The sequence below is a fragment of the Epinephelus moara genome, chromosome 12, assembly GCF_006386435.1.
Source record: "Epinephelus moara isolate mb chromosome 12, YSFRI_EMoa_1.0, whole genome shotgun sequence".
NCBI lineage: Eukaryota > Metazoa > Chordata > Actinopteri > Perciformes > Serranidae > Epinephelus > Epinephelus moara.
Genome location: NC_065517.1, coordinates 30240474 through 30267118, shown reverse-complemented (window position 1 = coordinate 30267118; position 26645 = coordinate 30240474). Strand labels below are relative to the sequence as shown.

General features: G+C 41.1%; 1 protein-coding gene across 4 annotated transcripts in view; it reads left to right on the top strand.

The window, feature by feature from the left end:
- The first annotated feature begins 2549 nt into the window (after window positions 1-2549).
- Window positions 2550-26645, top strand: part of eya4 (EYA transcriptional coactivator and phosphatase 4) — a 79452-nt gene continuing 55356 nt past the window's right edge. For 3 of the 4 annotated variants that reach the window (XM_050058394.1, XM_050058393.1, XM_050058396.1), the window contains exons 1-2: window positions 2550-2906; window positions 8654-8714. In XM_050058394.1, the coding sequence (XP_049914351.1) occupies window positions 8682-8714 (33 nt within the window). In that variant the 5' untranslated portion in view covers window positions 2550-2906; window positions 8654-8681. The remainder of the gene's footprint in view (window positions 2907-8653; window positions 8715-26645) is intronic. The other variant, XM_050058395.1, reaches the window with a different exon arrangement.

The following is a 26645-nucleotide window of genomic DNA, read 5'->3' as shown; positions in this document are numbered from 1 at the left end:
TTTTTTCCATTTTTGTAGTAGTTTTTTTTTTGACTCTTTGAAGTAATGTTGTGTCTTTTTTTATGTTTTGTGGCTCTTGCAGTTGTTTTGCCCCTTTGTCTCTTTGAAGTAATTTTGTGTGTGTTTTTGGATGTTTTGTCTCTCTCTGTAATCGCTTTGTCTCTTTTTTATTTTTTTTTATTTTTATTTTTTAATTTTAATTTTATATACTTTATTAATCCCCCTGAGGGGAAATTCAATTTTTTCACTCTTGCTGTCAATTACACACAGGTCCGAAAGACACACACATGCACAAACAGGACCTATACATGCACAAAGTGGAGAGATGTCAGAGTGAGGGGGCTGCCCTTTGGTCAGGCGCCCCGAGCGGTTGGGGGGTGTGATGCCTTGCTCAGGGGCACCTCGGCAGTGCCCAGGAGGTGAACTGGCACCTCTCCAGCCACCAGTACACGCTCCATATTTGGTCCGGACGGGGACTCGAACAAGCGACTCTCCGGTTCCCAACCCAAGTCTCGTTGTAGCTGCTTTCCCCCCCGTAGCTATTTTGTGACTCTTTGAAGTAATTTTGTCTTTTTTTTGGACATTTTGTGTGTCTTTGCATCGTTTTGTCCCTTTTTTTTGTGACTCTTTAAAGCAATTTTGTGTCTTTTTTTGGCTGTTTTGTGTCTGCGATCGTTTTGTCCCTTTTTGTATTTTTTTGTATCTCTTTGAAGGAATTTTGTGTCTTCCTTTGGTTGTTTTGTCGCTTTGTGATCGTTTTTGTCCCTTTTTGTAGATTTTTTGTTTCTCTTTGAAGTAATGTCATGTCTTTTTTTATGTTTTGTGTCTCACTGCAATTGTTTTGTCCCTTTCTATAGTTTTGTGTGTCTCTTTGAAGTAATTTTATGTATTTTTTGGGATGTTTTGTGTGTCTTTGCCATTGTTTTGTGTGTCTTTGCCATTGTTTTGTCCCTTTTTGTAGTTCTTTGTTGTCATTTTTTGGATGTTTTGTGTGTTTTGTTTGTCCCTTTTTGTAGGTTTTAGTGTCTCTTTGAAGTAATGTTGTCGTTTTTTTGGATGCCTGGGCCTGTGCACGGTGGTCCCATTTAGTCATCTATGGTGTTGTCGTTTTTTTGGATGCCTGGGCCTGTGCACGGTGGTCCCATTTAGTCATCTATGGAAATGTAATGTGTGTCTCTGTGTTGAAGTGTCAGTTCACCCAAATTACAAAGTCTTATTCAAAATCCTTAAATTTGACCAAACCTCATTTAAGTTTCCTGTTTTTTTTATCGGAAATGGGGGGGGGGTTATTGTTTGCTTCTTTTATTTTATTATTTATATTTATTTTATGTCATTTTATTTTATTTTTTCAGATTTTTTCCCCCAAATTAAAATGTGTCGGAAAATAGCATACATGTTAACATGAATCAAACATAATCACAAAAATACATTATCCTTTTTGTGAAAAAACAAAAACAAAAAAAACAACAACAAACATTTAATTTCCAGTACACAATACTGATAACAGACTAACTAATACCCAGGAATCCTTATAAAATGTATTCATGATGCATAAATATATGAATCTGTCCATAACTGAATAGTCTAATATTGTATGCACTGTGACAGTATGTTAATACTTTGCACTTTAGGCTGCCCTACCCTTTATTGTCGGCCCAGTTCAATATGCAGCACAATTTTTGTATAGGCCTATGTAGTGGGGGGGTCCCTGCTCCATGCCTCTGTCAGCTCAGGGGTCCCTGGCCTGAAAAACATTGAGGACTCCTGCTCTAATGCTCAAAAGCCAATAGTGAACTCTTAAGGAGTAAATGAGACATTAAAGAAGCTTAAAAAGAAGAAAAAATGTGATTTAATCATCCAAAATGTGAATATAAATGGGAAGAATCTTGGGGTCCTCTTTTACAATATCTGGACTCAAATGTTTTCCCTTTATCCTTCATGGTTTTCTTGTTCCTGCGTACTCTCGTCTGTGATGGGCTGGGTTTTCTGTGTTATTAACTCTTGAGTATGTTGAATTTAGGTGTCAAGATCCCTTTTTTTCATGTGTGTATGTGTGTGTTTGTGTGTGTTTGTGTGTGCGTGTGTGTGTGTGTGTGTGTGAGTGTAGGGATTTTTGCTGGTGTTTGTATGTTCATGTTGAAATAAATTATCATCAATAAAAATATTATTTAAAAAGAAGAAGAAGAAAGTGCTTGATTGACATGATTTCCTCATTGTTATTTTCTTAAAAATATTATTTAAAAAAAAATATGAAGTGCAACTGTGGAGCAGCTGTATGAATAATCTGTAAAAACACAATATATATAGATAAAAAAACAAACATAGCCTAAATATATGAATCTAGCTGGTCAGTGGGTGCGTGTTGTTTTCACCCTGATGGGATAAATAAAACTGTGAGCACGTCATTTGGGCCAAACTATTAATAAGAATGTCATTTTGGTACCCCCCCTCCCCTCTGAACCCCATTAGTCCTTTGGGCACTTGCCCAATAGTGTCCGCATGGCAGCTGGACGCATGCGCAGCAGCGGCGCGGTCCGCAATAATGAAGTTGAGCCTAATGCCTGAGAACAGCCCGGTGCTCAAACTTGGACGCGGACTGAAAATCATGGTGTTTCCAGCTGAGGTGAGCGCTCCCGACACCGACACCGAGACCCGGGACTCCGGTTTGAGTTTGTAAATTAGTTTAATAAGTTGTGATTAACTCCTCGGGCTTGTTTTTTTGAGGGGGGACTGTTACTGGTAATGGGCAGCAGTGGCTGAAGTGTTTTGATCCCAGTCAGTGACAGGCTGCAGACAGCAGGGAGAGCTGTGAGGCGACCACACTGCATCAGATCATGAGCGTCTGGGAGAAGTGAAGGAAATCTGGGAGCTGATTTCTTGCCGGGACGAAAGTTATTGAAACACAGGTATGTTGACTTTGTTTCTTTGATAAGGAGACACTTATAGATGTGTGGATTTACTGTGACAAACATCAGGTGGGTGACAGCTGAGGTGGCTGCTGCCCGAGGACGATACTGACTTTGATTCAGGCTGATTAATTAAATTAAATGTTGAATATTAAGCGAAACATTGAGGCATTGCTCCTTTTAAATCATGCTTTATTTAAAATGATTAATCCTCCAATAATTGAGTATAAACAGTTTAATTTTCACAGTTGACAATAATGAGAATATCATGAATTTATCTGTGTAAATTGTTATTTTAAGACAATTATATATTTGTTAGTATGTCTGCCAAAGGAGGTGATTGTAATATTTAATTTGGTGTTCATTTTTCCACAATTCTTTTTGAGATCGGCACCTTAAACCCGCCAAAATTCATTTTATTTACCTATTTATTTGCAAAGATGTTGCCCTTTATAGGTAGACACGTGCGTAATTTAATGTTATATTAATTTGGATTTTCCTGTTTCATGAAGCTTTTCTTTTGATTTAAAAAAAATGAATTCATATAAATTAAATTATCCTGATGCTTATTTGCCCTGATGATCTTTGACTCCAGGTCACTGTGGCTTCTCCATCTTTTTTTTTTTTTTATATCCAGATTTCATCACACATGGAGGCATTTCGTCCCCCCCTCTCCTCGGCTGCTCTGTCAGCATCCCTCCGCGCATCCTCCACTTTTTCCTCCCCATCTCTCCTCTCATCCCACGTGGAGTTTGTGTTTATATTTGATATGTAGGAAACGGGAATCTTATACCACGGCCGGGCTCTCAGGGTTTGAATGGCCCCTGGCTATTGGCCTGCCCTTAACAACATGACAAGTTACGCGCCGACTCAAAATCTGATAGGCCCTGCTGCTGCCGTAATCCATACAGATTAGATTTCACATTAAGGACTCATACTTAACCAATGCGCATTAATGCGCGAGAGATGGATGGGATTTGGTTTGTGGAGATTTTTTTTTGGGGGGGGGGGGGGGAGGGGGTGGGGGGATGATAAAGTCCTTTACGCACGGAGGATGGAAACAAATCATTGTTCTGGCCTTTAAAAGAAAAAAAAAAGAAATAGTTGGGACATTTAGAATAAAAAACAAACCGGAAATAGATGGTTTTGCAATATGATGAGGAAATACAGCCTGCTCACGTTTTCTGTCATATGAAGTATAACCTATATTTAAAAAATAAAATTAAAAAAAATAGAATATCAGTTTATGATAGGCTTTTTATTGCCCCAATAAATTTTTCCTTTTTATTTAATATTTATATCATATGTTTTATTTGTTTCTTTTTGTATTGTTTTTATTTTATTTATTTATTTTTAGTTTTGCAGGATAGTTATCTACAACCACCTTTTTTAATATATAGATTTATTGCGAGACACTTGAAAAAAAAGTGGTCCTGAAGCAGAGAGGGGTACAAAACCTAATAAATAAAATAAGAAATTATTTAATCAAAATAAAACTATTTATATTATTTGTTTTATATTATTATTTAATCAAAGTGTAATTTATAATTGTGTGCCATCAATAAAGGAAAATCGTCACATCCTTACAAGGTACTTTCCCCTTTTGCTCCATTTTGTCCTGAAAGAATATTCTGGTAAATACGCAGCCCCATATCACGCATTTATTTTTCAAATTTGGATTAATTATAAGAATAAATGTGTCCCAGTATTGCTGCTGTAAATAGTGCGTGTGGCCCATTAAAGCTCAGAGTTACATCTGAAGAATAAAGACGACTGAGGGGGGAATGTCATGTAAAAAATCGACCCGTGCGTAAAAGTGGCTCAGTCAATAAAGTTTGAGTCAAACTGAATATGTGCCTTCTCACTCCGACCTCTCCATCCAGCAGCAGTCTGCGGTTTGTTCAACATTCCCCTCTCTGCGGCTTTTATAGCGTGAAATTACCGCAGTGCAGCCGTGTAGTGCACTTTCTAATCCTCCGCCGTCCCATATGTGTTTCCTCTGTCGATAGTCATAGTGAGAAATCTAATTCTCTCTGCTGGGACGCTGAAGGAAATGGCAGGCGCTATTGATTCCCCGAGCAGTGTCAGGTTAACTACTGGTTTTAGGGCCGTGTGAGGCTGTCATGTGTAGTGGCGTATAACACACAGAAGAGGTGGGTGAAGCAGTTGGTCACAATTAAGCAGTTAAAGAAATGAGAATATTTAACAGCAGCAGTTTATACATATATATTTTTAAAAGACCAGCGCTGATACTCACTTTGAGCATGGGCGGATTGTAAAACAATGGGGCCCCGGGCACAGATAAGCAAAAGGCCCCACCACCTCCTCAAAACATACAGAATTTGTGATGGTTTTCTTCTTTTTCCGATTTTTCATTTTTGCATCTTTTATGAATTGTTATGTGTCCTTTGTGTCTCCTTGTGGTTGTTTTGTGTCTTTTTAAGGTAATTCTGTGTCCTTTTGGGTCGTTTTGTGACTCTTTGTGGTTGTTTCCCCCTAGTGTAGTTATTTTGTGTCTCTTTGCAGTTCCTTCACATCTCTTTGTTGTTTTTAGTGTCTCTCTGTGGTAATTTTATGTCTCCATGTAGTAATTTTGCACCTTTTGCGTCTCTTTGTGATTGTTTTGCACCCTTTTTGTAGTTATTTTTTGTCTCTTTGCAGTTCCTTCATATCTGTTTGTGGGCCTTTTGTGTCTCCTAGTGATTGTTTTGTGTCTTTTGAGTAATTTTGTGTCCTTTTGGGTCATTTTATGTCTCTTTAATAGTTATTTTTCCCAATTTTGTAGTTTTTTTCTGTCTCTTTGTAGTTCCTTGACATCTCTTTGTGGTCTTTTGGTGTCTTCTTGTTGCGACTCTTGTGATTGTTTGTGTCTTTTTGCAGTAACTTTGTGCCCTTTTGGGTCATTTTATGTCTCTTTTATGGTTATCCCCCCTTCTGTAGTTATTTGGTGTCTCTTTATAGTTCCTTTTTGTCTCTTCTTAGTCTTTTTGTAATAATTTTTTGTGTCTTTATGATAGTTTTGTGTCTTTTTGAGGTAATTTTATGCCCTTTGTGGTCGTTTTGTATCTCTTTGTGGTTGTTTTTTCCCCCATTTTGTGGTTATTTTGTGTCTCTTTGCGGTTCCTTTATATCTGTTTGTGGTCTTTTTGTGTCTCTTTGTGGTTATTTTGTGTCTCCTTAAGATTGTTTTGTGTCTTTGTAAGGTAATTTTGTGTCCTTTATGGTCATTTCATGTCTCTTTAATGGTAAATTTCCCCCTTTTGTAGTTATTTTGTGTCTCCTTGTAGTTCCTTCATGTCTGTTTGTGGTCTTTTTGTGATAATTTTGTGTCTCCTTATGATTGTTTTGTGTCGTTTTAAGTTAATTTTGTGTCTTTTTGTGGTTGTTTCCCCCCTTTTGCAGTTATTTTGTGTCTCTTGGCAGTCCCTTCACATCTCTTTGTTGTCCTTTTGTGTCTTTTGTGGTAATTCTGTGTCTCCTTGTGGTTGTTTTGCCCTCTTTGTAGTTATTGTGTGTCTCTATGTAGTCTCTTCACATCTCTCTGGTCTTTTGTGCCTCTTTGTGGTTGCTTTGTATCTTTGTGAGGTTTGGTGGTTATTTTGTCTCCTTTTAATTGTTTTGCGTCTCTTTGAGGTAATTTTGTGTCCTTTTTTGTCATTTTGTGTCTCTTTCTGGTTGTTTCCCCCCCTTTTGTAGTTATTTTGTGTCTCTTTATAGTTCCTTTGTGTCTGTTTGTGGTCTTTTTATGGTAATTTTTGTGGTGATTTTGTGCCTTTTGTGGTTGTTTTGTATCTTTGCGGTCTTTTTGTGTCCTTTTGGTCATTTTGTGTCTCTTTGTGGTTTTATTGCGCCCTTTGTAGTTATTGTGTGTCTTTTCTGTGGTTATTTTGTGTCTCCTTTTAATTGTTTTGCATCTTTTTAAGTTTTTTCAGTTCATTTTGTGTCTCTTTGTGGCACTTTTGTGTATCCTTGTGATGGTTTTGTGTCTTTTGGGGGTAATTTTGTGTCCTTTTCATTTCTTGTGCTTCTGATTGTGGTTGTTTTATCCCCTTTTATAATTATTTTGTGTCTTTTTTCAATTCCTTCACATCTATTTGTGGTCATTTTGAGTCTTTTCCTGGTACGTGTTAACTTGAGTGACATTTTGCAGATGAAGGCCAGTGGGGCCCTTGAAACTTGGGGCCCCTTGGCCTGTGCCTGGTAGGCCCATTCAGTAATCCATCCATGACTATGAGAGTCAAATATGTTATAAATGTATCACTTTTATTTCCATAAAGTCCACTACTCCTAAAATGATTAATAATATTTACATGAGTTTACTGTCAGCTGCGTCCTCTCTAAAGAGGAATAAAATGATGACGGGGAGAGTGAAATGCAAACGGATGGACGGCTGCTTCTGTCCTCCACAAAGGTGAGAGGGGGAGAGACGGAGAGAAAGAGAGGAGGGAGGAAGGGAGGGAGGGAGGGAGGAAGGGAGGGAGGGAGGCTTGGGCACAAATCAATTCACCTGAGAGACGCATTATTGTCTTCGGTTTCAGGCGAGGAGGAGCTGAACGCTATGAAAAATTAAAAGGATGCCAGTTAGTTTAAAGGATCGAGCCAGAAACTCCACAGCGGGCGCACACACACACACACACACACACACACACACACAGACTGAACAAACTCAAAAGTCTTCTATTACACCAATTTAATGTTCTTACTTGTTATTTTGGGACGTTTCTATATAAAGTTAGCATTTTGAATACTGATGAACGTTTGAGGAAGAGTAAACGTTTTACTTACATGTCTTTTGTTAGAGTCATGTAAGGGACAAGGGAGGAACTATACCATTTCTTCCTTCCTGATACCGATTCAGATCCCTAAACTTGCCTATTGGCCAATACTGAGGATTATTCTGATACCAAGAAATGCTGTATGAGCTGGCACTCCTTACGACACTTGCTGGGAACCACAGATCTAATGACAGGGAAGGACTTTTTGTGTTTGAGTGCACGTCTACGCAGCCTACTCTTTTATTCAGCTGTCAAACTTTAGCACAGTATACTAGAGGGGAGCCATTTTGTGCCATGATGCTGTTGTTTTCCATTCTTTCAGCTGGCCTTTTGTCACAGCGTCGCCCTCTGTATGACAGCGGCAAAAAAAAAAAAAAACAAGTGTCTCGTTCTGATCGCAACATCTAATCTCACTTAAGTTGTAGACAATCACCTCAGCTTCTCCGTCGCTCCGGACTCCTGCGCCAACCTGTCTCCTGTCTAGTATTAATAGGGTCACTCACTGTCTTTGCGTGCTAGCCAGCCACTGTGACTGTGGGCCAGAGCCAGCCAAGCAGCCGTATCATTTACACTTCTCCATTTTCATTGTTGATATTTACTTCTGCAATTATCTCTCCACTTCACCCTCGGCTGAAGATGATATGCTGAAGTTACCGCTGCCGCTTCCCTCCTTCAGTCTCCTGTTGCTCACACATAAACACACTGACAGAAGGTCTAACCGACAGATGCACATAGACGTGAAAAAAAGGCAGAAATTAATACGGTACGGTGCGTGGTTTCATCCACAATGTGTGTAACTGATTAAATTTGCAAACCCCCTCCGCAAGGAAATGTTCAAGCAACATCCCTGGAAGTTAGTACAGGTGATGATGAACCATTAAACCTGTGCACAGGTAAATACAAAATGGTGTCTTTGTTTCATTTATACCCACTGACCCATATTTTATCTTCTCATTTATTTTGCCCCTCAAGTGTGTGGTGGAGCACAACTCAAGAAGCCATGGAGGCCTCACAGGACCTCAACGAACAGATGGTGAGTTAAACGCTACTGTATGCATGCGTGTGGGTGGGTGGGTGAGTATACCTTGTATCGGCCACACAAGTCTGAGGTATGGGTGCATTGGAGAGATGTGTGTGTGTGTGTGTGTGTGCGGTAACACACAGCAGATGTGGTTCAGTGAGTGTACAGTAACCATATGGCAGCGGTCCGGATGAATGAGACTTAGAAACAGTGCTGGATGAAGACATCAATTTAGGAATTGTTTTGGGTGTGTGAGGTGTGGACGATGGAGACCCCAGAAATTTCGTATAGGGGTGGCCAGATGGGGCCAGTGAAAATCCTGGGGTGGCACACCAAAACCAGAGGCCATAACTGAATTTCAGGAATTCGACTATGCTGTTAAAGTATATAGGGTAATTAAATGTCAGTATGGAGAGTTAAAGAATTGCATACTGATAGACTGTTTTTTTCTTAGTTAACAGTTTTAATATTTACTGGTAACAATCCTCAAGTTTAGGGGAGACTCATGGGTACCCATAGAGCCCATTTTGAGTTAGATCTCTTGAGGTGAGAGTTCAAGAGACCCCTTTGAAAATGGCCATGCCAGTTCCCTTGCCAAAATTTAGTCTAACTTTGGAGCGTAATTTAGCCCCCACCTCAACAAGCTATACCGACATGGTTGGTACCATTGGATGCTTTAGATCAGTGGTTCCCAGCTGGTCCAGCCATGGGGTCCAGATTTCTCCTTAGTCATTAGTTCAAGGTCCACACAGTTTAATATATTCAGCGTCCCACTTGCATTTCGCCATGTCATCAAGCTAGTTTGCTGTCTCTGTCAAGTAGCTGTTAGTCATTTACTCTACAGCAAGAAACAGCACTTCAAAATAAAAGCTCTATGCCAGAAATCAACTGTACGTCAAAATATAAAGTGTGTTTTTTACAAACACGACATGTTCGCGAGTTACTTGTGGTCATTCAGAATGGACCCGCAACCCACTAGTTAGGAACCACTGCCTTAGATTGTCTAGTTTATAGCTAGCTTAAAAAATGAATGCGCCACAGCCTCTTAAAGACAGTAATATCAGCCTCACATTATTTTTGCCAGGGCAACTTGGTCTCACTCCGAGCTTGTCATATACCAATGTTTGGTCGGTGGCCTATCGGCACTAGACACCAAAGCAAAGAAGTATAATTAAGTGGCAGTATGAGACCATCTGGGCAGCTGGGCAACTACTGTAGTACAAATAGCAAGAAAGTACGCATTGGGCAGGCAGGAGGAGGAGGTAGGTGTGCCAAACAAACTCTGGACTTTTACCTGGGAGCCTGCTGTTTGTGTCCAGTGTGAAACCAAAAGTCAGTTGAGTTGTTTTAAAAATGACATAGTGTGCTAGCATGTGTCGCATACTATGCTAGTTCATTCATGTTCTGTAACCGCTTATTCTGTTAGGGGTCATGGGGGGTGCTGGAGCCTATCCCAGCTGACATTGGGCGAGAGGCAGGGTACACCCTGGACAGGTCACCAGACTATCACAGGGCTGACACATAGAGATAGACAACCATTCACACTCACATTCACACCTACGGGCAATTTAGAGTCACCAGTTAACTATGCTAGTGATGTGCTACATTAGGTTAATAACAAGCCAACTTATTTTAAATAAAACCATGCTGTTTTTTTAATCTGCATTTTAAGTTTATTTTGAAAGAGACTGTGTGCATTTAACAAGCAAAAACTGTACATTCCCTGTGCAAACCCAAGTTTATTTTGAAAAGAGATGATGCATGTAGTGAGCGTAAATTGCTCTATCTTAACGTCAAAAACCAATGCAGGAGGGCTCCCTAGAGCGTCGTATTTTGGCGTGACGAGCCACTGACGAAGCGTTGATATTTGACGAGTTGGAAGTGAGAATGTGTTGGGCCAGTGGGGGACCAGCAGTTGTATAAGGTTGGCCATGGCCCCCTCTGCTCCCACCTTGGGCACACCACTGTAAATGCATGTAATACACGTGAATCCAGAGTCATTTTAATGACTGATTAACTAAATTTTAAATGTAGGGTTTTTTTAATCTTCACCATATATTTTAGAGCTCAGTCACACACACACACACACACACACACACACACACACACACACACACACACAAACAGTGAGCCTGAGGGTTTGTTAGTGTCTCAGCACAGCAGGCCATCTCTGCGTCATGTCAGCGCAGCGTCCCAGTTCTGCTTGTTTAAAGATCAGGCTGTATTGTTGGGAAAATGATTTTGGCGGCGAGCGAGGTCCGCTCGCATTTCAAAGTCGTTAGTCAGCCACCAGAACAGGTGTAATTTCATCTCCTCCTCCTCCTCCTCCTCCTCCTCCTCCATCAAGCTTGCTTCTCTCTCCCTCACTCTCCCTCTGACCTGCCAGCCTCGACAGTAATAATAGCACAAAGTGGGACAGAGCGCATGAAGTATGTTGTTTTTCCCCCCACTTTTTGTGTTGCTCTGTCAGACTCGCCCTGGGTTAGATTACGGGGCTGACCCCAGCGGAGTACTGTCACTCACGCATACAGTACACTACATGCACACAACAAAAACACACAGAAAAAAACACAGAAAGAAAGAAAGAAAGAAAGAAAGAAAGGGGAAGAGAGGAGCATCCATCTTGTCTCGCTGCCATCCAAATATCAAATATTGATGTCCATATTCCACATTTACTTCACCTGCTTTAAATAGGGCAGTGATATCATTTATAATGTGAATTTGAGCTGCGGCTCAAAGACATTGATTAATCGTGCAGGTTGGAAATGAGACCTCAGTGCAAGGACAGAGATTTTAATCATACCACACAGAGCTATAAGCTTACTGTACCCAGCTGAGATTGGTGACTTCTGGAAATGTTTGGTCTCAACCTTTTACAAAAAATATATTTAAGTTCACTTTATAAAGCTGAATCAAGGTTGTTTTCATTGTTGTGTATCTATTTTTAAATCTGCATTTTGGGGATACAGTCGAGGGTGCAGGTTTTGTTTTAACATTACAGGGAGGTTCACATATGAAAGTAGGAATTGGACATCCTCTCCCAGGAATTTTTGAGCGTCAAACTCTTAATTTCCTGCATTCTGGTAAATTTTTCTGCACCACTTTATGGTAGAAATGTATTTAATTTTGTCAAAATAAAACTTCTCTGCTACATTCATTTTTTTATTGGGTGGTAAAATGATTATGATCTAAATATTAAGGAGGAAGTGTCCCCTGCGTCCCCTCTGAAATCTACACCTATGGATAGATGTACACTCAGCTTGTTAGAGACATCTAGGCAACATGAATGCAGTCTAAAACAACAGCCCTGCAACAAGTCCTACCTTTATTGGGTTATAATGTTCAGTCATGCATTGGTTCAATCATTGGGTCCATGAAAAATCAAGATAGTGAATCACGCTTCCCCAAAGCCAAAGCTGAAATACTCAGATATCTTGTTTAGTCACACCAACAATCCAAAACCCAAAGATGTTTAGTTTATTATCAGAGAAGATCAACAAAACCAGAAACAGTCATAATTGTGGAGGTGAAACCAATGACCATTTGGCATTTCTGCTTAAAACATCAAAGTAAGTAAGTAAGTAATTTTCTGTCATTGACTCAGTGGATCATTTCAGCTCTGCAGTCTTAACGATAACCAAATCCAAGATGATATTCATGCATGCACGCAGTTGAAGTTACTTCTTAGTTGAAACTTAATTTGCAGTTGTGTGCTTATTGTCAGAGTTGGGAAGACGACTTTGAAAGCGTAGCTGAGCTGATCTACAGCAAAGCTGCCCTATAAGAGAAATGTAGCTTTGTTAACGAAAGCTACTGGAAAAAATACTTCAAACTACTTAGCAAAAATGAATCAAATTGACAATGTATAAGTGAGACGAGACGAGACGAGACGAGACCAAGACCAAGACCAAGACCAAGACCAAGACCAGACCAGACCAGACCAGACCAGACCAGACCAGACAAGACAAGAGAAGAGGGATAGTGCAAACAGGAAGTAAAAACACAAAGCAATATCATAAGGAAGCATCAGAGAGAAGCAGAATATAATAAAGAGACAGACTGAGTGGCTGATTCTACAGTATTGACCGATGGAAGTATAGATGACTGATCATAAGCAGATCATAAGCAGTAAAAAATAAAAGCAAGATATGATAATGAATAAGACAAGCTGATTGGCAGAATTTATATTATTGCACGTATGAGTGTTGATATTTCGCTGTTAGTATGTACAGATACAGATATTACACATTAAATTATAATGAAATATAATACAAAAAAGTCAGCATAAAATGTCACTCTTTTCACTTGTTCACAGGTCACACATTAAACATAAAAGAAAGAGAAAGAGCAAGAAATGTCAGCTCGGGTTTATACACCTGTTGCACCGAGCAGGATCACTCAGTTAACCAGGTGACTTTTAAAATAGCCTGCAACAACTTCAACATTTGCTAATAAATAGCAATAATCAGTACTGATCAACTGTGGTCCATGGGGGTTTAAATAAGGAGAGAGGCAATATAAGAGTAAAAAGATAATTTCGTTCACTTTATGGCCCACAATTGTTTGTAGTTTTAGTAGTTAACTGCACAAAAATGGCACAAAAATGTAATTTAACTACTTGAATCCTTATTCAAATATTAATGTCGTAAAATTACCAGCAAGCTACTGCAAAATGTATTTTAACTACTGGTTTAATAACATGTAGCTCACCATTTTAAGTGCTTATTGTCTCACTTTGATAACAACTAAACCTCAAATTCTAAGTACTGTTGTAGCTGTATGACAGCTTTCACAAATTCAATTTAATTTCACTTGAAAATGCAGGTTATAATTTGTAATTCGTTTCCTTGAAGTGTTTTCAGCAACAATATTTAAACTGAAAGTGGCTAATTCTCTCCCCGCACTGCTTCATTGAAATAGGCGTGTCTCGGGTGACCGAGAAAACAGCGGCAGACCTCACACACAAAGTTTCGGGGAGTTGTCTGTTGACACCTGATACCCCCACCCCTCCCCTCTACCCTTTTAACGTGCCCCCCTCCTCCTCCTCCTCGTCCCTTACTTCCTCCACCCCGCCCTTTTCCCACCACATCCATCGCACGTCATCTGGGTTATGGTCAGGCGTCCTCTCTGGCCGCCTGCCTGCCGAGGGCCAGCCTGCCGTCTGGGGTCCTCGGGGAGCGCTGGAAGGAGCCCGAGGCAGGGCCGGCCAGCAGTGGTTAGCCCCATAATGCTACTTTTAGCCTGTTTAAGTGTCTCGCTCCACCTGTTGTCACTTACTTGTTTAGCTTTGGAAAAAAAGGTGATAAGTGCTTTTTGTTGGGGGTTGTTGTCTTTGAGTGATGCTTGGTGAGGTGATGACGAAGACATGATGCTGGTTGGGTCAAATGTTTTATTATAAATGAAGTAATTTGTATTAGTATTAAGCAGATATTTAGTAAAGACAGACCAGCATGAGTCCGCGAGTACACACACACACACACACACACACACACACACAAGCTCCACACACACTCCCTCAATGGCTCTTGATCCGACAGAGCCCTGATTGAAGTCTCCAGTCTGTTGGCTTGTGGAGGAAGCAGTGAGAGCTAAGGGGGGGGGGGGGCGGTGGTGTTTGTTGACCCCGGGGAGCCTTGCAGGATTTAAATGTATGACCACCAGAAGAAAAAAGTGAGAGAGATGAAGGAGGAGGAAAAAAGGATGAAAAAAGAGGGGAAAAAAGGTTCTTTTAGCTGTAGCCTTTTCCTCTGGTGCGCTGGGAGAGGCCCCGAGTATGGCAGCTGTCCCAGTCTATGTGTGTGTGTGTGTGTGTGTGTGTGAGACAGAAAGACGGAGAGAGCGCGAGAGACCAAGTTAGAGGAGGAAAGGGGTCAGGTTGCACCCCTCTTTCACCCCTACAACCCCATACAGACACATTCACACAAACTTACATGCAGCAGCAGTAGCTAAATGCGAGCACGGCCCAACCCTGATTGCCAAGATTGCATTGGCGTCATCGACAGACAGTTTTAAAATCTGCCCGGCGACAAGGCATGTGGACGGATCACAGGAGTGTGGAGTGTAACAGCTACCCCCTGGCATCCCTCTAGTAGGCTGGCATCCTAGTTGTGGCACTGGGGTGCACTTCAATTTCAGCTCGGTGTACAGTGATTCTTGTAAGATTTATGTTTAGTTGACAGCTGAGTGTTACTGAGAGAGGCTGCTGCTCAGTGTGAGCTGTACAGAGGGAAGAAAATATTTAGGACATATTTCATGAAATAAAAGCCATTATTCTTGACTGTATTACGGCCGGTAGCTGCAGCGAAGGAGGAGATGAAGTCAGACAGAAGCAGACAAGTTAAAAAAGGAGGCAAAATTGGGAAGATTCTTGTTTTTTGGGTAATATGCTTATTCACTTTCCCAGAGGTGTGGATTCAAGTCACATGGCTTGGACTCAAGTCACAAATTTGATGACATTAGACTCAAAAATCAAAAAAGACTTGCAACTCAACTCGGACTTTAACACTCGTGACTTCACTTGAACTTTAGCCTTTTGATTTGAAAATACTTGATACCTTTCCCACAGCCCAAAGATTTAAAAGTATGTTACTTCAAGAGCATGACACGAATCAATTCATTTCCCTTCATTTTCTAAATCAACTAACGCTATTCAGTCCGAGCAAGGCGACACTTTATTACCCAGATCAACTTTGTTTGAACCAATCCAGCAGCATGCAGTCACATTGCAGGAGAACCATGAAGAAATAACGTTACTGGGCACCATTTTTAAAAAATGATACCAAGGATAATATGCAGTGGTCAACAAAAAACACATTGCAGTATGCCAACCATGCAGGTCGAAAAGTACCAACGGAAACACAACAGCTCTCAAGAAACTTGTTTAAACAAAGAGCGCATTATAACTTATTTGGACTCGAAACTTTAGGACTTGGGACATGTCAGTCCAACATATTCTCGCAACTTATCAAATACAGACCCTTGGTCAGTGGCCCTACATGTCAAACTGTAACGCTCTAGGTACCCTCTAGCATCAGTTTTAGATACTCAGGGACTGCGTGCCAAATTACGCTTGTTCATGCATTGTGTCTTTTCAAAAATAAACTTCAGTTTTCACAGGAAATGTGCAGTTTCTGCTCGTTAAATGTGTACAGTCGTTTCAAAATGAACTTGGATTGTCGATAAAACAGTTGTTTTTTAGTTTTACTTCCTTAGGTTTAGGTAAAAAAATCAAGTGGTTAGGTTCACAAAAAAACATCATGGTTTGGCTTAAAATAAGTACGCTTCTTACAAATATATGTCACGTGACATGTTACTAGCATAGCATGCTACACATACTAGCAGACTGTGCTGTTAGTACAATAACTCCATTGACTTTAGGTGTCACCAAAAAGGACACAAACAGCAGGCTCCTTGGTGAAAGTCCGGAGTTTGTTTGACCCATCCACCTCCACTCAGACCTGCCCTCTGACTTTCTCACTCTTTATATTACAGTAGTTGCCTGGAGCGTCAAATAATGTCAACACCCGATGTGTCACAAAGTACCACCACCGTGTATCTGTGTCTGATGCAGAGGGACACTGACCAAGCTTCGGTATGTGACGAGTCGGGAATGAGACTGGGTTGATCAGTCTTGACTTGGGGCTTGACTGCAGAGACTTGAGACTTAATTGTGACTTGCAAAACAACGACTTGGTCCTACCTCTGTGCTTACTTGCTTAGAGTGATGGCTAATGCATTTTTTATCAAACCCACGCTGACTTCAAAACATGCAGCAGACGTACAACACCCCAAGACCCCTCACAAGAACTAGTCAGGCATATAAAACCGCAACTTTTTGTTTTTACATTTCAGTTTTTAGCACGGCTTAAACAAGTGAGACATAACCCATTAAAGGTCCAGTGTGTTTGATTTAGTGGCATCTATCAGTGAGGTTGCAGAACTGAAATTATTCATGTGTGCCAAGCATGTAGGAGAATTACAGTGGCCAAACAAAAATGCAGATGGCCCTATCTAGAGCCAGTGTTTGATTTGTCCGTTTTGGGCTACTGTAGAACAACATGGCGGACTCTGTGGAGGACCCGCTCTGTATGAAGACATAAACGGCCCATTCTAAGGTAACAAAAACGTGTCAATTCTTATTTTCAGGTGATAATAAGCTAATGAAAACACAGTTATGAATACGGTGTATGATTTCTACCAATAAATACCCCTAAATCCGAAACACTTGACTTTTACTTTGGGAACTTCACAGGTGTTTGTAGACTTGATAACCTCAGCTGTTTCCCACTGCTTACATTCTTTATGCTAAGCTACGCTAACCAGCTCCTGGTTGTATTCAACAGAAAGACAAGAAAGTGGTATTGATCGTCCCATCTAACTTTCAATAAGAGAGCAGATAAGTGTATTTCCAAATATCTCAAACTATTTCTTCACTGTTTTATCTGGGGCATAATGTTTTCTGTTTTCTCTGGCATTTAACAAAGTATTAGATTAATCAACAAAGAGAACCCACATAAATAGTGTAGGTAAAGGATCATGTGAAAAATGGAAAAATAATTCCTACAGCCTCTTTGTTTTGATATTACTTTTATTTAATGTCCCTGAAACAGCCAAAACATCTGTCTCTCACAAAAACCTATTCAGTTCTTGCCTTGGTTCAGATAATCTATAACTCATATATAGGAGAGTCGAGTGAGAGTCTGGCTGGACAGGGAACGCCAGCTAGGTGTGAGGTGAGCAGGTCACAGACAGCCTGTGAGCCAATCGCAGTCTGACAGAGTCAAAGCCCCCAAACAGACTGGAGAATCCATCTAGCAACCCAGAGCAACCAGCGTGGGCTTTCTAGAGGAACGCACCAGACAGGAAACCACATGATATGTGTGCTTTAGTGTCTGCCGTGTGTGTGTCTGTGCGAGAGTACGTGTGTGTGTAGGTGTTTCTTTCTCTGTTATACACATATAGTCTCTGTGGTGTGGGACGGCTGAGGTCATCTGAGTGGAGACGGTCTCATATTGTGACCATGCTTGTTTAATGGAAGTCAATCAGGGCTTGACTCTTCATGCCAAGATTCCTCACTTTATTGATTACTCAAAGAGTTTTCAAGGAAATTCACATTACTGCCAGATGTTAGATTTCTCTCTGCGGAACATTTTAACATGAGAAGCTGATTTTTAAAGACGCTCCACCAGTAATGGCACTGAATTCAAACTCTGAAAATCATTACAAGAACGGAAGTCCTAAAGTAGTAAAACATTTTATTTTTTTGTTCCCAGTAACTTCCATAAATAGAGCCCTTGATAACACAGCCCACCTTTTGTTCGGACCGGTCTCCTGGCCAAACGCTCATCTGCCATTGGTTACAAAAAAAGGAGCGTATTTCCTCATTTTGCTGGGAAGGAAATGAAATTGCAACAATCATGCTTTGGTTACGGAGGAACCTGCCTGCCGCGAGAACTTCCTCTGCTGCTCTGCTGAGAGATTGGATTTCTCTCTCTGCAGCGGAGAAGCAGAGAGGTAGCAGAGGGGTCGGCGAGGCCAGATGGGCTGTGACCTGGGTCTCTGTCCTCAGTACTCCAGACTGCAGCTGCAGCTAATGATTATTTTTTATCTTTGATGACTCAGTTACTCAGTTTTTCCTTTCCTTTTTTAACATATGCATGTTGAACTTTTTTTTTTTCTGTCTTTGACAATAGATCATTGGTTCCCAACGGGTCCAGATTTCTTCCTACTCATTAGTTAAAGGTCCACACAGTTTAATATATTTAGCATCATACTTTTGCCATGTTGTTGAGCTAGTTTGCTGTCTCTGTCAAATGTCTGTTATTTACTCATTCTACAGTAGGAAACAGCACTTCAAAATAAAAGCTATGTGACAGAAATTCCCTGGACTTCAAAATAAAGTGTTTTTTGTTTGTGAGTCCCTTGTGGTCCATTCAGAATGGACCCCCAACCTACTTTTGGACCGTGATCCACCAATTGTGAACCACTGCTATAGATTACTACTGTTCATTATCATCAGAGTGTTTAAAGGGACAATTCGCCACCTTTGATATGGATATCTAATCACTGTTGATGGAAAATGTAGTCAATTGAAGCAATGAATTCCTCAGTTTGTGTGCTATACAGACAGAGAAAGCTGAATTATCCTGCTTGCAGTGCTGTGATGGCAATGCCTACATGTACCAGGAAGCACTGAGTTTCTGATGCCCATCATTATTACTATAGCTATTATTTTGTTGGCCAAAACACAGTGAAGCAGAGTTTTATAAGCTGCGCCAGCCCATTCTCATCCTGAAGTCAAATACTGCTGCTTTGTCAGTTATTCCGGCGTCAGACATCAACACCAAAAGCTACCTTTCACGTCAGTATTATATGCTACCGGGCAGCATCAGTTTGTGACATAGCCGGATGGAACCTTTCGCAGTGTTGTGATATGCTGCTAGCTGGCTAGAAGGCACCTGTAGAGGTGGTATGATACGCTGCTGAAAGGCGTCAGTTTGTAACGTGGCTGGATGGAACCTTTCAAGGTGTTATGATACGCTGTCTGTCAGCTGGATGGCACCCATCATGGCAGTATGATACGCGGATGGGCAGCGTCAGCTAATAACGCAGCCAGACGGCACCTGTCAAGGCGGTATGATGCACTGCTGGAAGGCGTCAGTTTGAAATGCTGCCAGTAATGACATAATATAAGCAGCTGGAAAGCCCCTATGAGCCCAGCAAACTCCGGACTTTCATCCGCAAGGCCGATGTTCACTTCCTGTATGAATATCAAGCCAAACCATAATGGGTTTATTTTTCTAAACCTCACAACATGCTTGTGTTGCATGGCTTAAATTGACATGCCGTCCCGGAACGTCAACAACAAACGCAAGAAGATACCTAGTGCGAAAAATGTAGACGTGACCAAGCGGCAATATGTGGCAACTTGGGATGAGAACGGTTTCGTTGCAACTATATTTCTATGGGTAACAAAATAAAAACACAGAGGTTCCGTAGTCTGAAACAGCTTGGACCAAGACAGCAACACTCTTTATTAGTTTTCACAGTGTCCACGACAGCACATTACCGCTTCGCTCATTCTGTTTTTTTTCCCTTCACATTAAAAGCCTGACTTAAATTACACAGAACATGTTGCTAAGAGGCAATTCAACAAATAGTTTACAATAGCGTTGTGGCAAAAATATTCACTCAATAGTCAACTGCCTCTCGACCCTACTGATCTTGGTTGTGTTTCAGTTTATCGTAGGGATGCTAAAGAAGGTCTTCAGCGCGCCTTTGTCCAAGTGAGGAACTTTCATGTATAGTAACGCACAGACAGGCTCTCTCAGGGTCGGCATGACAACATCTAACAAAATATGCCCATGCTGAAATTCACTGAAGCAAAATGATTCAGCTTCTTCTGGTATCGGCAACCCGGTCTCACTCTGAAGTCGTCGAAATCCGGTGCTTGGGCGGTGACTTGCGGTGTCAGACACTGGCGAAAAAAGTCGTCCTTTAACGTTTAATGTTTGCAGCTGCAAATTTGGCTTTCGCTGTCAATATAGCACGCGCTGCAGGATTTATTGCTTCAATTGACTACATTTGCCATCAACACTGACTGGATAGCCACATAAAAGGTGGTGAATTTTCCCTTTGAGCCCGGCTGAAAATTGAATTTTTGTTGTTTACGAAGCGCTGAGCATACGCCTGGATAAATAAGACTTGGATTATACTGTGAGAGTTCTTTTACAGATGATTTTTTATAGTTTTGCTGTTGTTAAAGGCAGAATTTTGAATTATTTGTTCACTATGGAGGCATGTGAGAAAAACAATGGGTTTTTTTTTTTTTAACAAATTCCACTTAACACAGGATGAGTAATGGACATACAAATGGTCATTTGGGGGGTGAAGTATTTCTTTAAAACTCCCTAAGGAAGCACATTTGTCCATCTGAGTGTGTTTGAAATGGATCCATCCAGCGTTGATGCCTAGAGAGACACATTCTCCCTGTCCTTGATTCCTCCTGCCTGTCTGTCTGTCTGTCTGTCTGTCTGTCTGTCTGTCTGTCTGTCTGTCCCACCATCTCTTTCTCCGCCGGCCTGCCCGCCTCTTCGTCTCTCCCTGTGTCTCTCTGGCTAGAGTGATGATTCAGGGCCTATTGTGAAGTCAGCAATCCGATACAGAGCCAGCCCGAGAGCAGGGAGGGAGGAAGGTGGACGATAGCGGGAGGAGGGAGGAGGGAGGGGGGAGAGAAACAGAAGGGATTATGGGTGTTCTCAAAGCCAGGTCCATGCTGTCTGGAGCCCCGGGCGCTTTGGCACCCTTTACCTGTCCTCTGCTTTACCTGTTGCTCTCATTCTCCGATTAAGTCTCCGTGTCTCTTTGTCTTCCTTTATCTGTATCTTTCTCACACCCCCGAGCTCCACACTGTCCCGTTTTTGCTCTCCCTGCCCTTCCCTCTTTTCTCTTTCACACTTACGTACATCCTCCTCTCCCTCAAGCGGCCTTCCTTCGTTGCAGACATATGGTATAGTGAGTGATTTTATTAGGAAGATGATATGAAGTGTTTCAAGGCCTGGTATGATGGAACAGCTTGCGACTTCGGAGACGCTCTCCTCGGCGCGCAGGGCAGCAGTAACTTCTAACAATATTGAATCTGAGAGCAGATGGCATGTGAGAGCATACCTATCTGTCCGCTGAATGTCCCTCCATGTGTCTCTTTTTGGAGGATATCTACCTTATGTTGTACCTCTCACAAGCACACACGCTGTGATGTCATGAGCAGCATTATTTAACAGGCAGCTGGGAGGCCATTCATCATTTAATTAAAAGCGTCTGAAAGGGATCTGAGGCCTAATGAGATTAGCTTTAATTATTGATGCTTCTGCTGCTGCCACAGACACGCACTTACACACACACAGGCTCACAAACACACACACTCCAGTTATGACTACCACGGACACTTTCTTAGACTCTCAGTTCCAGCACACAAACACTTACATGGTTACTTTTTTTTTTGCTTTTAATTCTTCGCTCTCGTACCTGATGTTGCTCCCGACACACACATCTCATTGATTTCAGTGGGATGTGGAGGTGCTTGGGGGGCTGGGCTGGTGGATTCAGAGGGGGGAAGGCTGCGGTATGGGGACCGAGCAGGGGGTGCGGTAGCTGCGGTCGGGTTGGGGATGAGGAAGGGCGAGGAGGGGGGTTGCAGGAGGACGGTGTTGAGTTTCTCCAGGTCTCACACAGCAGCAGAGAGGGGCTCTTACTGTTCTAGTCCACTCGCTCGATTCTCCATTTCATTAGGTTGAATTCAGCCACGAAAAATGGAGTCCATAAACACCAGTGGATGTATTTGGAAAACCTATTTAAGTTGGTCAACCCTCTCTCAACTTTTATTTATGTACTTTGTTGAAATAATCTCATTTCAAACTTTCTAACAGTGTATATTCTCAATCTGTTCTCATTTTAGCGTCATCAATAAATCAAATACCGATGCTTTGTCGCACCCCTCAGCGTCTCATAGTGACACACAGGGCACCCTTTAGTGTCTCTATGTGACTTACAACTGAAGCACGTAACACATGGTTAATGTTGTGACACAGCTGTTTAAGTTTAGCCAACAAAACTACTGTGCTTGGTCAGGTTTTTTAAAAAAAGGTCATGTTTTGGGTTTAAGTAAGTACGTAGCGGTAAGATAACGTTAAGTAAATTCGGCAAGTGAGTGGCGTCAGTGCGCGACACCTGTAGGTCAGTTACTTTTCATTAAAATGACACTGACGTTTGGTTTCAGACGGGACACAAGTTGCGTTCTCGTGGGTGAAAGTCTTGTTCTATTTGACCCAAGTATTGCCGCAGATAGGTTTACATTGAAGTTAGCTAAAGCCTGGCGCGTGTCATAAAGACGCCAAGGGGTGTGACAAGGCCTCTGTATTTGACAACCTGGGGGAAGGGAACAGGCTGATATTCTTGTTCCAGCTTTTTATTTTTTGTACCTGCAGCATTTCATTATTTTATCAAATGGAAATATTTTAGATGTCTTATGTGTCTTTTTATATTAATTTTCTCCAGAATTTAGCCTGACATGTTTGGTTTGTTTGCATCATCAGCTGCAGTAGAATTTGAAATAAAGTTTGGTTGCACAGTTTCAGTTTGTTATGGCCCGTCCTTGTCACTGACATGGCTCAAATCAAAGATAAATTTGTGCTAAATATCTTGATTCTTATTCTTTGTTTTTGTCTTCTTGTTTTTTCCTTCTTCTCATTCGTCTTCTTCTTCCTCTTGCTATTCTTGTTCTTCTTTTTTCCCTTTCCTTGTCCTGCCTTTGTCTTCTTTTTTTGTTCTTTTTCATTTTCTAGTTTTTTCTTTCTGTTCTTTGCTTTCATTCGTCTTCTTGTTCTTATTTTGTCTTCTCTTTCTCCTTTTTTCATCTTGTTCTTCTTTTCCTTCTTTGTATTTTTGTTTTTCCTTTTTTTGTCTTCTCCCTCTTTTCTTTCTTCTTCTTTTTCTTCCTCATTTTCTTCTCCTTCATTTTTGTCTACTTGTTTTTTTTTCATTTTCTTGTCCTATTTTCCTTCTTTTTTTTGTCCCCTTCTTTTCCTTCTTCTTGTCTTCCATTTTTCTTCCTCTTGTTCATTTATGTTTTCTTCTTCTTTTTAGGCTTCCTTGTTTTCTTCTCTTTTATATTTGTCTTGTTTTTTTTCACTTTCTTTTTTGTCTTGTTCTTGTTCTTTTTGTTGTTCTTCCTCATCTTTGTTTGTCTGCTTCTTGCTGTTTTCCTTCTTCGTTTTCTTCACTGTCTTCTTTTTATCTAGTTCTTTTTCTTCTCCTTGTTTTCTTTTTCGTCTTCTTTTTGATCTTTTTCTGAATCGAACCTTCAACTTAAATTACCTCTGTTGACAAACAGGTTTAGTTTAGTGAGTACATATCTGTAATATTATCTTCCATACTGTCACAACTTCTACCTTGGTGACTAATCTGCGACTGCGCTCCTGCTCTGACTCATACACATTACGCAGCGTAGAGCTGGAATTCATGCATTGAATCATTCTGTTCAATTATTTAGCGCTGCTGATTTTCAGTTAATTGATTAATCACATTGTTTATAAAATGTTATAGATGAACGTTACAGAAATATTAACGATTATCTGTCTGTGTTTGACTTTGTTTCTACTGATGTGTAGATTGTATCTTTAGACATTTCATATTGTGTGTTTCTCTGTGCCACTGATTAGAGTGGTGTGTGTGTGTGTGTGTGTGTGTGTGTGTGTGTGTGTGTGTGTGTGTGTGTGCNATTGTGTGTTTCTCTGTGCCACTGATTAGAGTGGTGTGTGTGTGTGTGTGTGTGTGTGTGTGTGTGTGTGTGTGTGTGTGTGTGTGCGCGCCTGGTCAGCCGTGGACTGGTTTAGGTTTCTCCCAGTTGTTTTTTTAATCACTCTCATCAGATTAGCTGAGCAGGGGCAGTCGAGGCCAAACGCTTCACAATTAACAGTGCAGAACTGGGCCTACACACACACACACACACACACACACACACACACACATCCATCAGTGACTTTTCATTTGTCTCCATTGAGTAAAGCTGCATTAAATCATGTCTGTGATCCCCTCACTCTCTGAGACAATGAGGAGCCAATTTAAATGGCAGATATGAAGACCACCAGGACGGCAAGGAGGCCTTAGTCCCTCTCCTCCTCTACTGCTCTTCCTCCCTAAATGTGTATTCACTACAAGTTGATTAAATACAAATAATCTGAGATTCTAAAATTACAGCAGTGAAGTGCGCTGACCACTCTTTGTCCATAGCTGAGATGAAAACTCAAGATGTTATTTTTAAAAATGGCCAATTAAACCCAGAAGGAATAATGAAAATAATTAATAAAACGTCACGATTCCTTGCTTTGTAATCACAAGAAATTCATTGTTGAATACCAGAACCATATGATACTGTAAATGTGGACTTTCTGCTAGGAAACGTAGTACCGACCTAGCAAGGGTCATGCGGAAACGACCTAGCATTGTCCTCATGTAGACATGGCCAGTATGAGGTCGGCAAGCTGTTAAGAATGCGTTCTCAAACAGGAGGATTGAATGATAATTTAGAAAGGGTTTACTAGTGAGGTGTGACCGCAGTAACGGTGGCTTGACTATTTTTCTCTACAACTTGGGTTTGTATATCGCTGAATTTGCTGAATCAGGTGTAAGAATCTGATGGGTCGCAGAAAAGTAGGCGGCTGCCCTAGAGTCCGAACACATTCTCACTCCAACCTCGTCCACATTCCGAAGTTTGGTCATGGACTTTCCACTAGGGATGTCCCGATCCAGCTTTTTCACTTCCGATCTGATACCGATATTACAGCCTTGAGTTTTGGCCGATACCGATACCAATCCGATCCAAGCGCGTATTATACATATTCACTTATTTTGTTGTCAGTCATGTTAGAAAAGGTTTGATCAAGCGATATTACTCTAACAAGAACAACTTAATCAGGTTAGTAAGAATGATCCACAACAGTTGGTATGAGAAACTGACCTGTTTATTGTCAACAGGGTTAAATAAACAAACTTTAAACTTGAACATTAACATTAAATAAAAAATATAGCTGGTTTGCTTTGGCTGCTTTGGCCCCCTATTGAAAAGAAAATAAATTAACACAAGAAATCTTTAAAATGTCTAACATTGAAATTAAAATAGCAGCAAGACTCCACACACTTGTGCTTTTTTTTTGTGCCCCTAATAAATAAAAAATAGATTAACACCACAAGACATTGTTGACATTTAACAAACAATGCAGCCTTTCCTTTTCAGTTATTTTAGTAGTGTCAGTGCCAGCCTGGTGCTGCTGTTTGCTGTGTGTCTGCATGCTGGCCTGGTGGATTGATAGTAAGTGCTGGATCGGATCACTGGAATGGACTGCTTGAATCACAGAGTGCTGGGCTGGCCGGAAAACCTGGATTGGACTCCCTGAAAAACTGGATCGGAGTTCTTGGATCAGCATTTTTCCATGCAGTCCAATCCGATGCTGATGCACGTTTTTTGCTAATATCGGCGGCCGATATTTGGATCGGGACATCCCTACTTTCCACGTCCACATACAACGTGCAAGGTACCCTGGGTGCGTTGGTTGTTGACGTTCTGACACTGTGTCAAGTTCTGCCTGTTACATGCATTGTCTTCTTTTCGAAATACTTACTGTTTACATTAAGTCTCTTTCAAAATAAAGACACTACATCAGTACAACACCGCAAAATGAAGGTTTTTCTTTCCTTCAACAACAAGCACACATGGTTGGGTTTGGGAAAAAAGAACAGGGTTTTGCTTTAGAATCTTACAGGACGCTAATACAGCTCTCCCAAGTGAAAGTCCTTGTTTGTTGGACCCATCCACCACCCCTCCTACCTACCCTACTAGGACTTGCCACCTTAACTTTCGTTGTTGTCCCGCCGCGTTTCCCTGAGTCTGCCAAGCACCGTTAAATAATAGTAATAGTGACCCCCTGCATATCATGCCAACGTTTAAGGACAGCTTTTTTTCATCACTGTCTGACGCCGTAAGTCACTGCCCAAGCACAGGATTTCGACGACTTTGGAGTGAGACCGCGTTGTCATGTTCAACGTGAGACTATAAGTCAATGTTAAGTTTTTTTTCCCCAACTTTGAAGTTGTAGAATGTCACGTGTCACGTAACATGTGACATACACGTCATGTTGTGTTACATTAGTAACAAACATACTTAGTTTAAGCTAAGCATGATCTTTTTTCTAAAGCTAACCAAATAATTTTTGTAGAGATGCGACTGTTTCACAACTTGAACTACGCGTTTAAACCTGTGACTGTTAATGGTCATACATGAGCTTTTACGTCATCCACCAGGCGAGCTAATTTAGAAAGTACTCCTGTGGGTTGTATCTAGGGATGGGTACCGAACTGCGGTATTGAACGAGCCCCGGGGCTACATTCTTC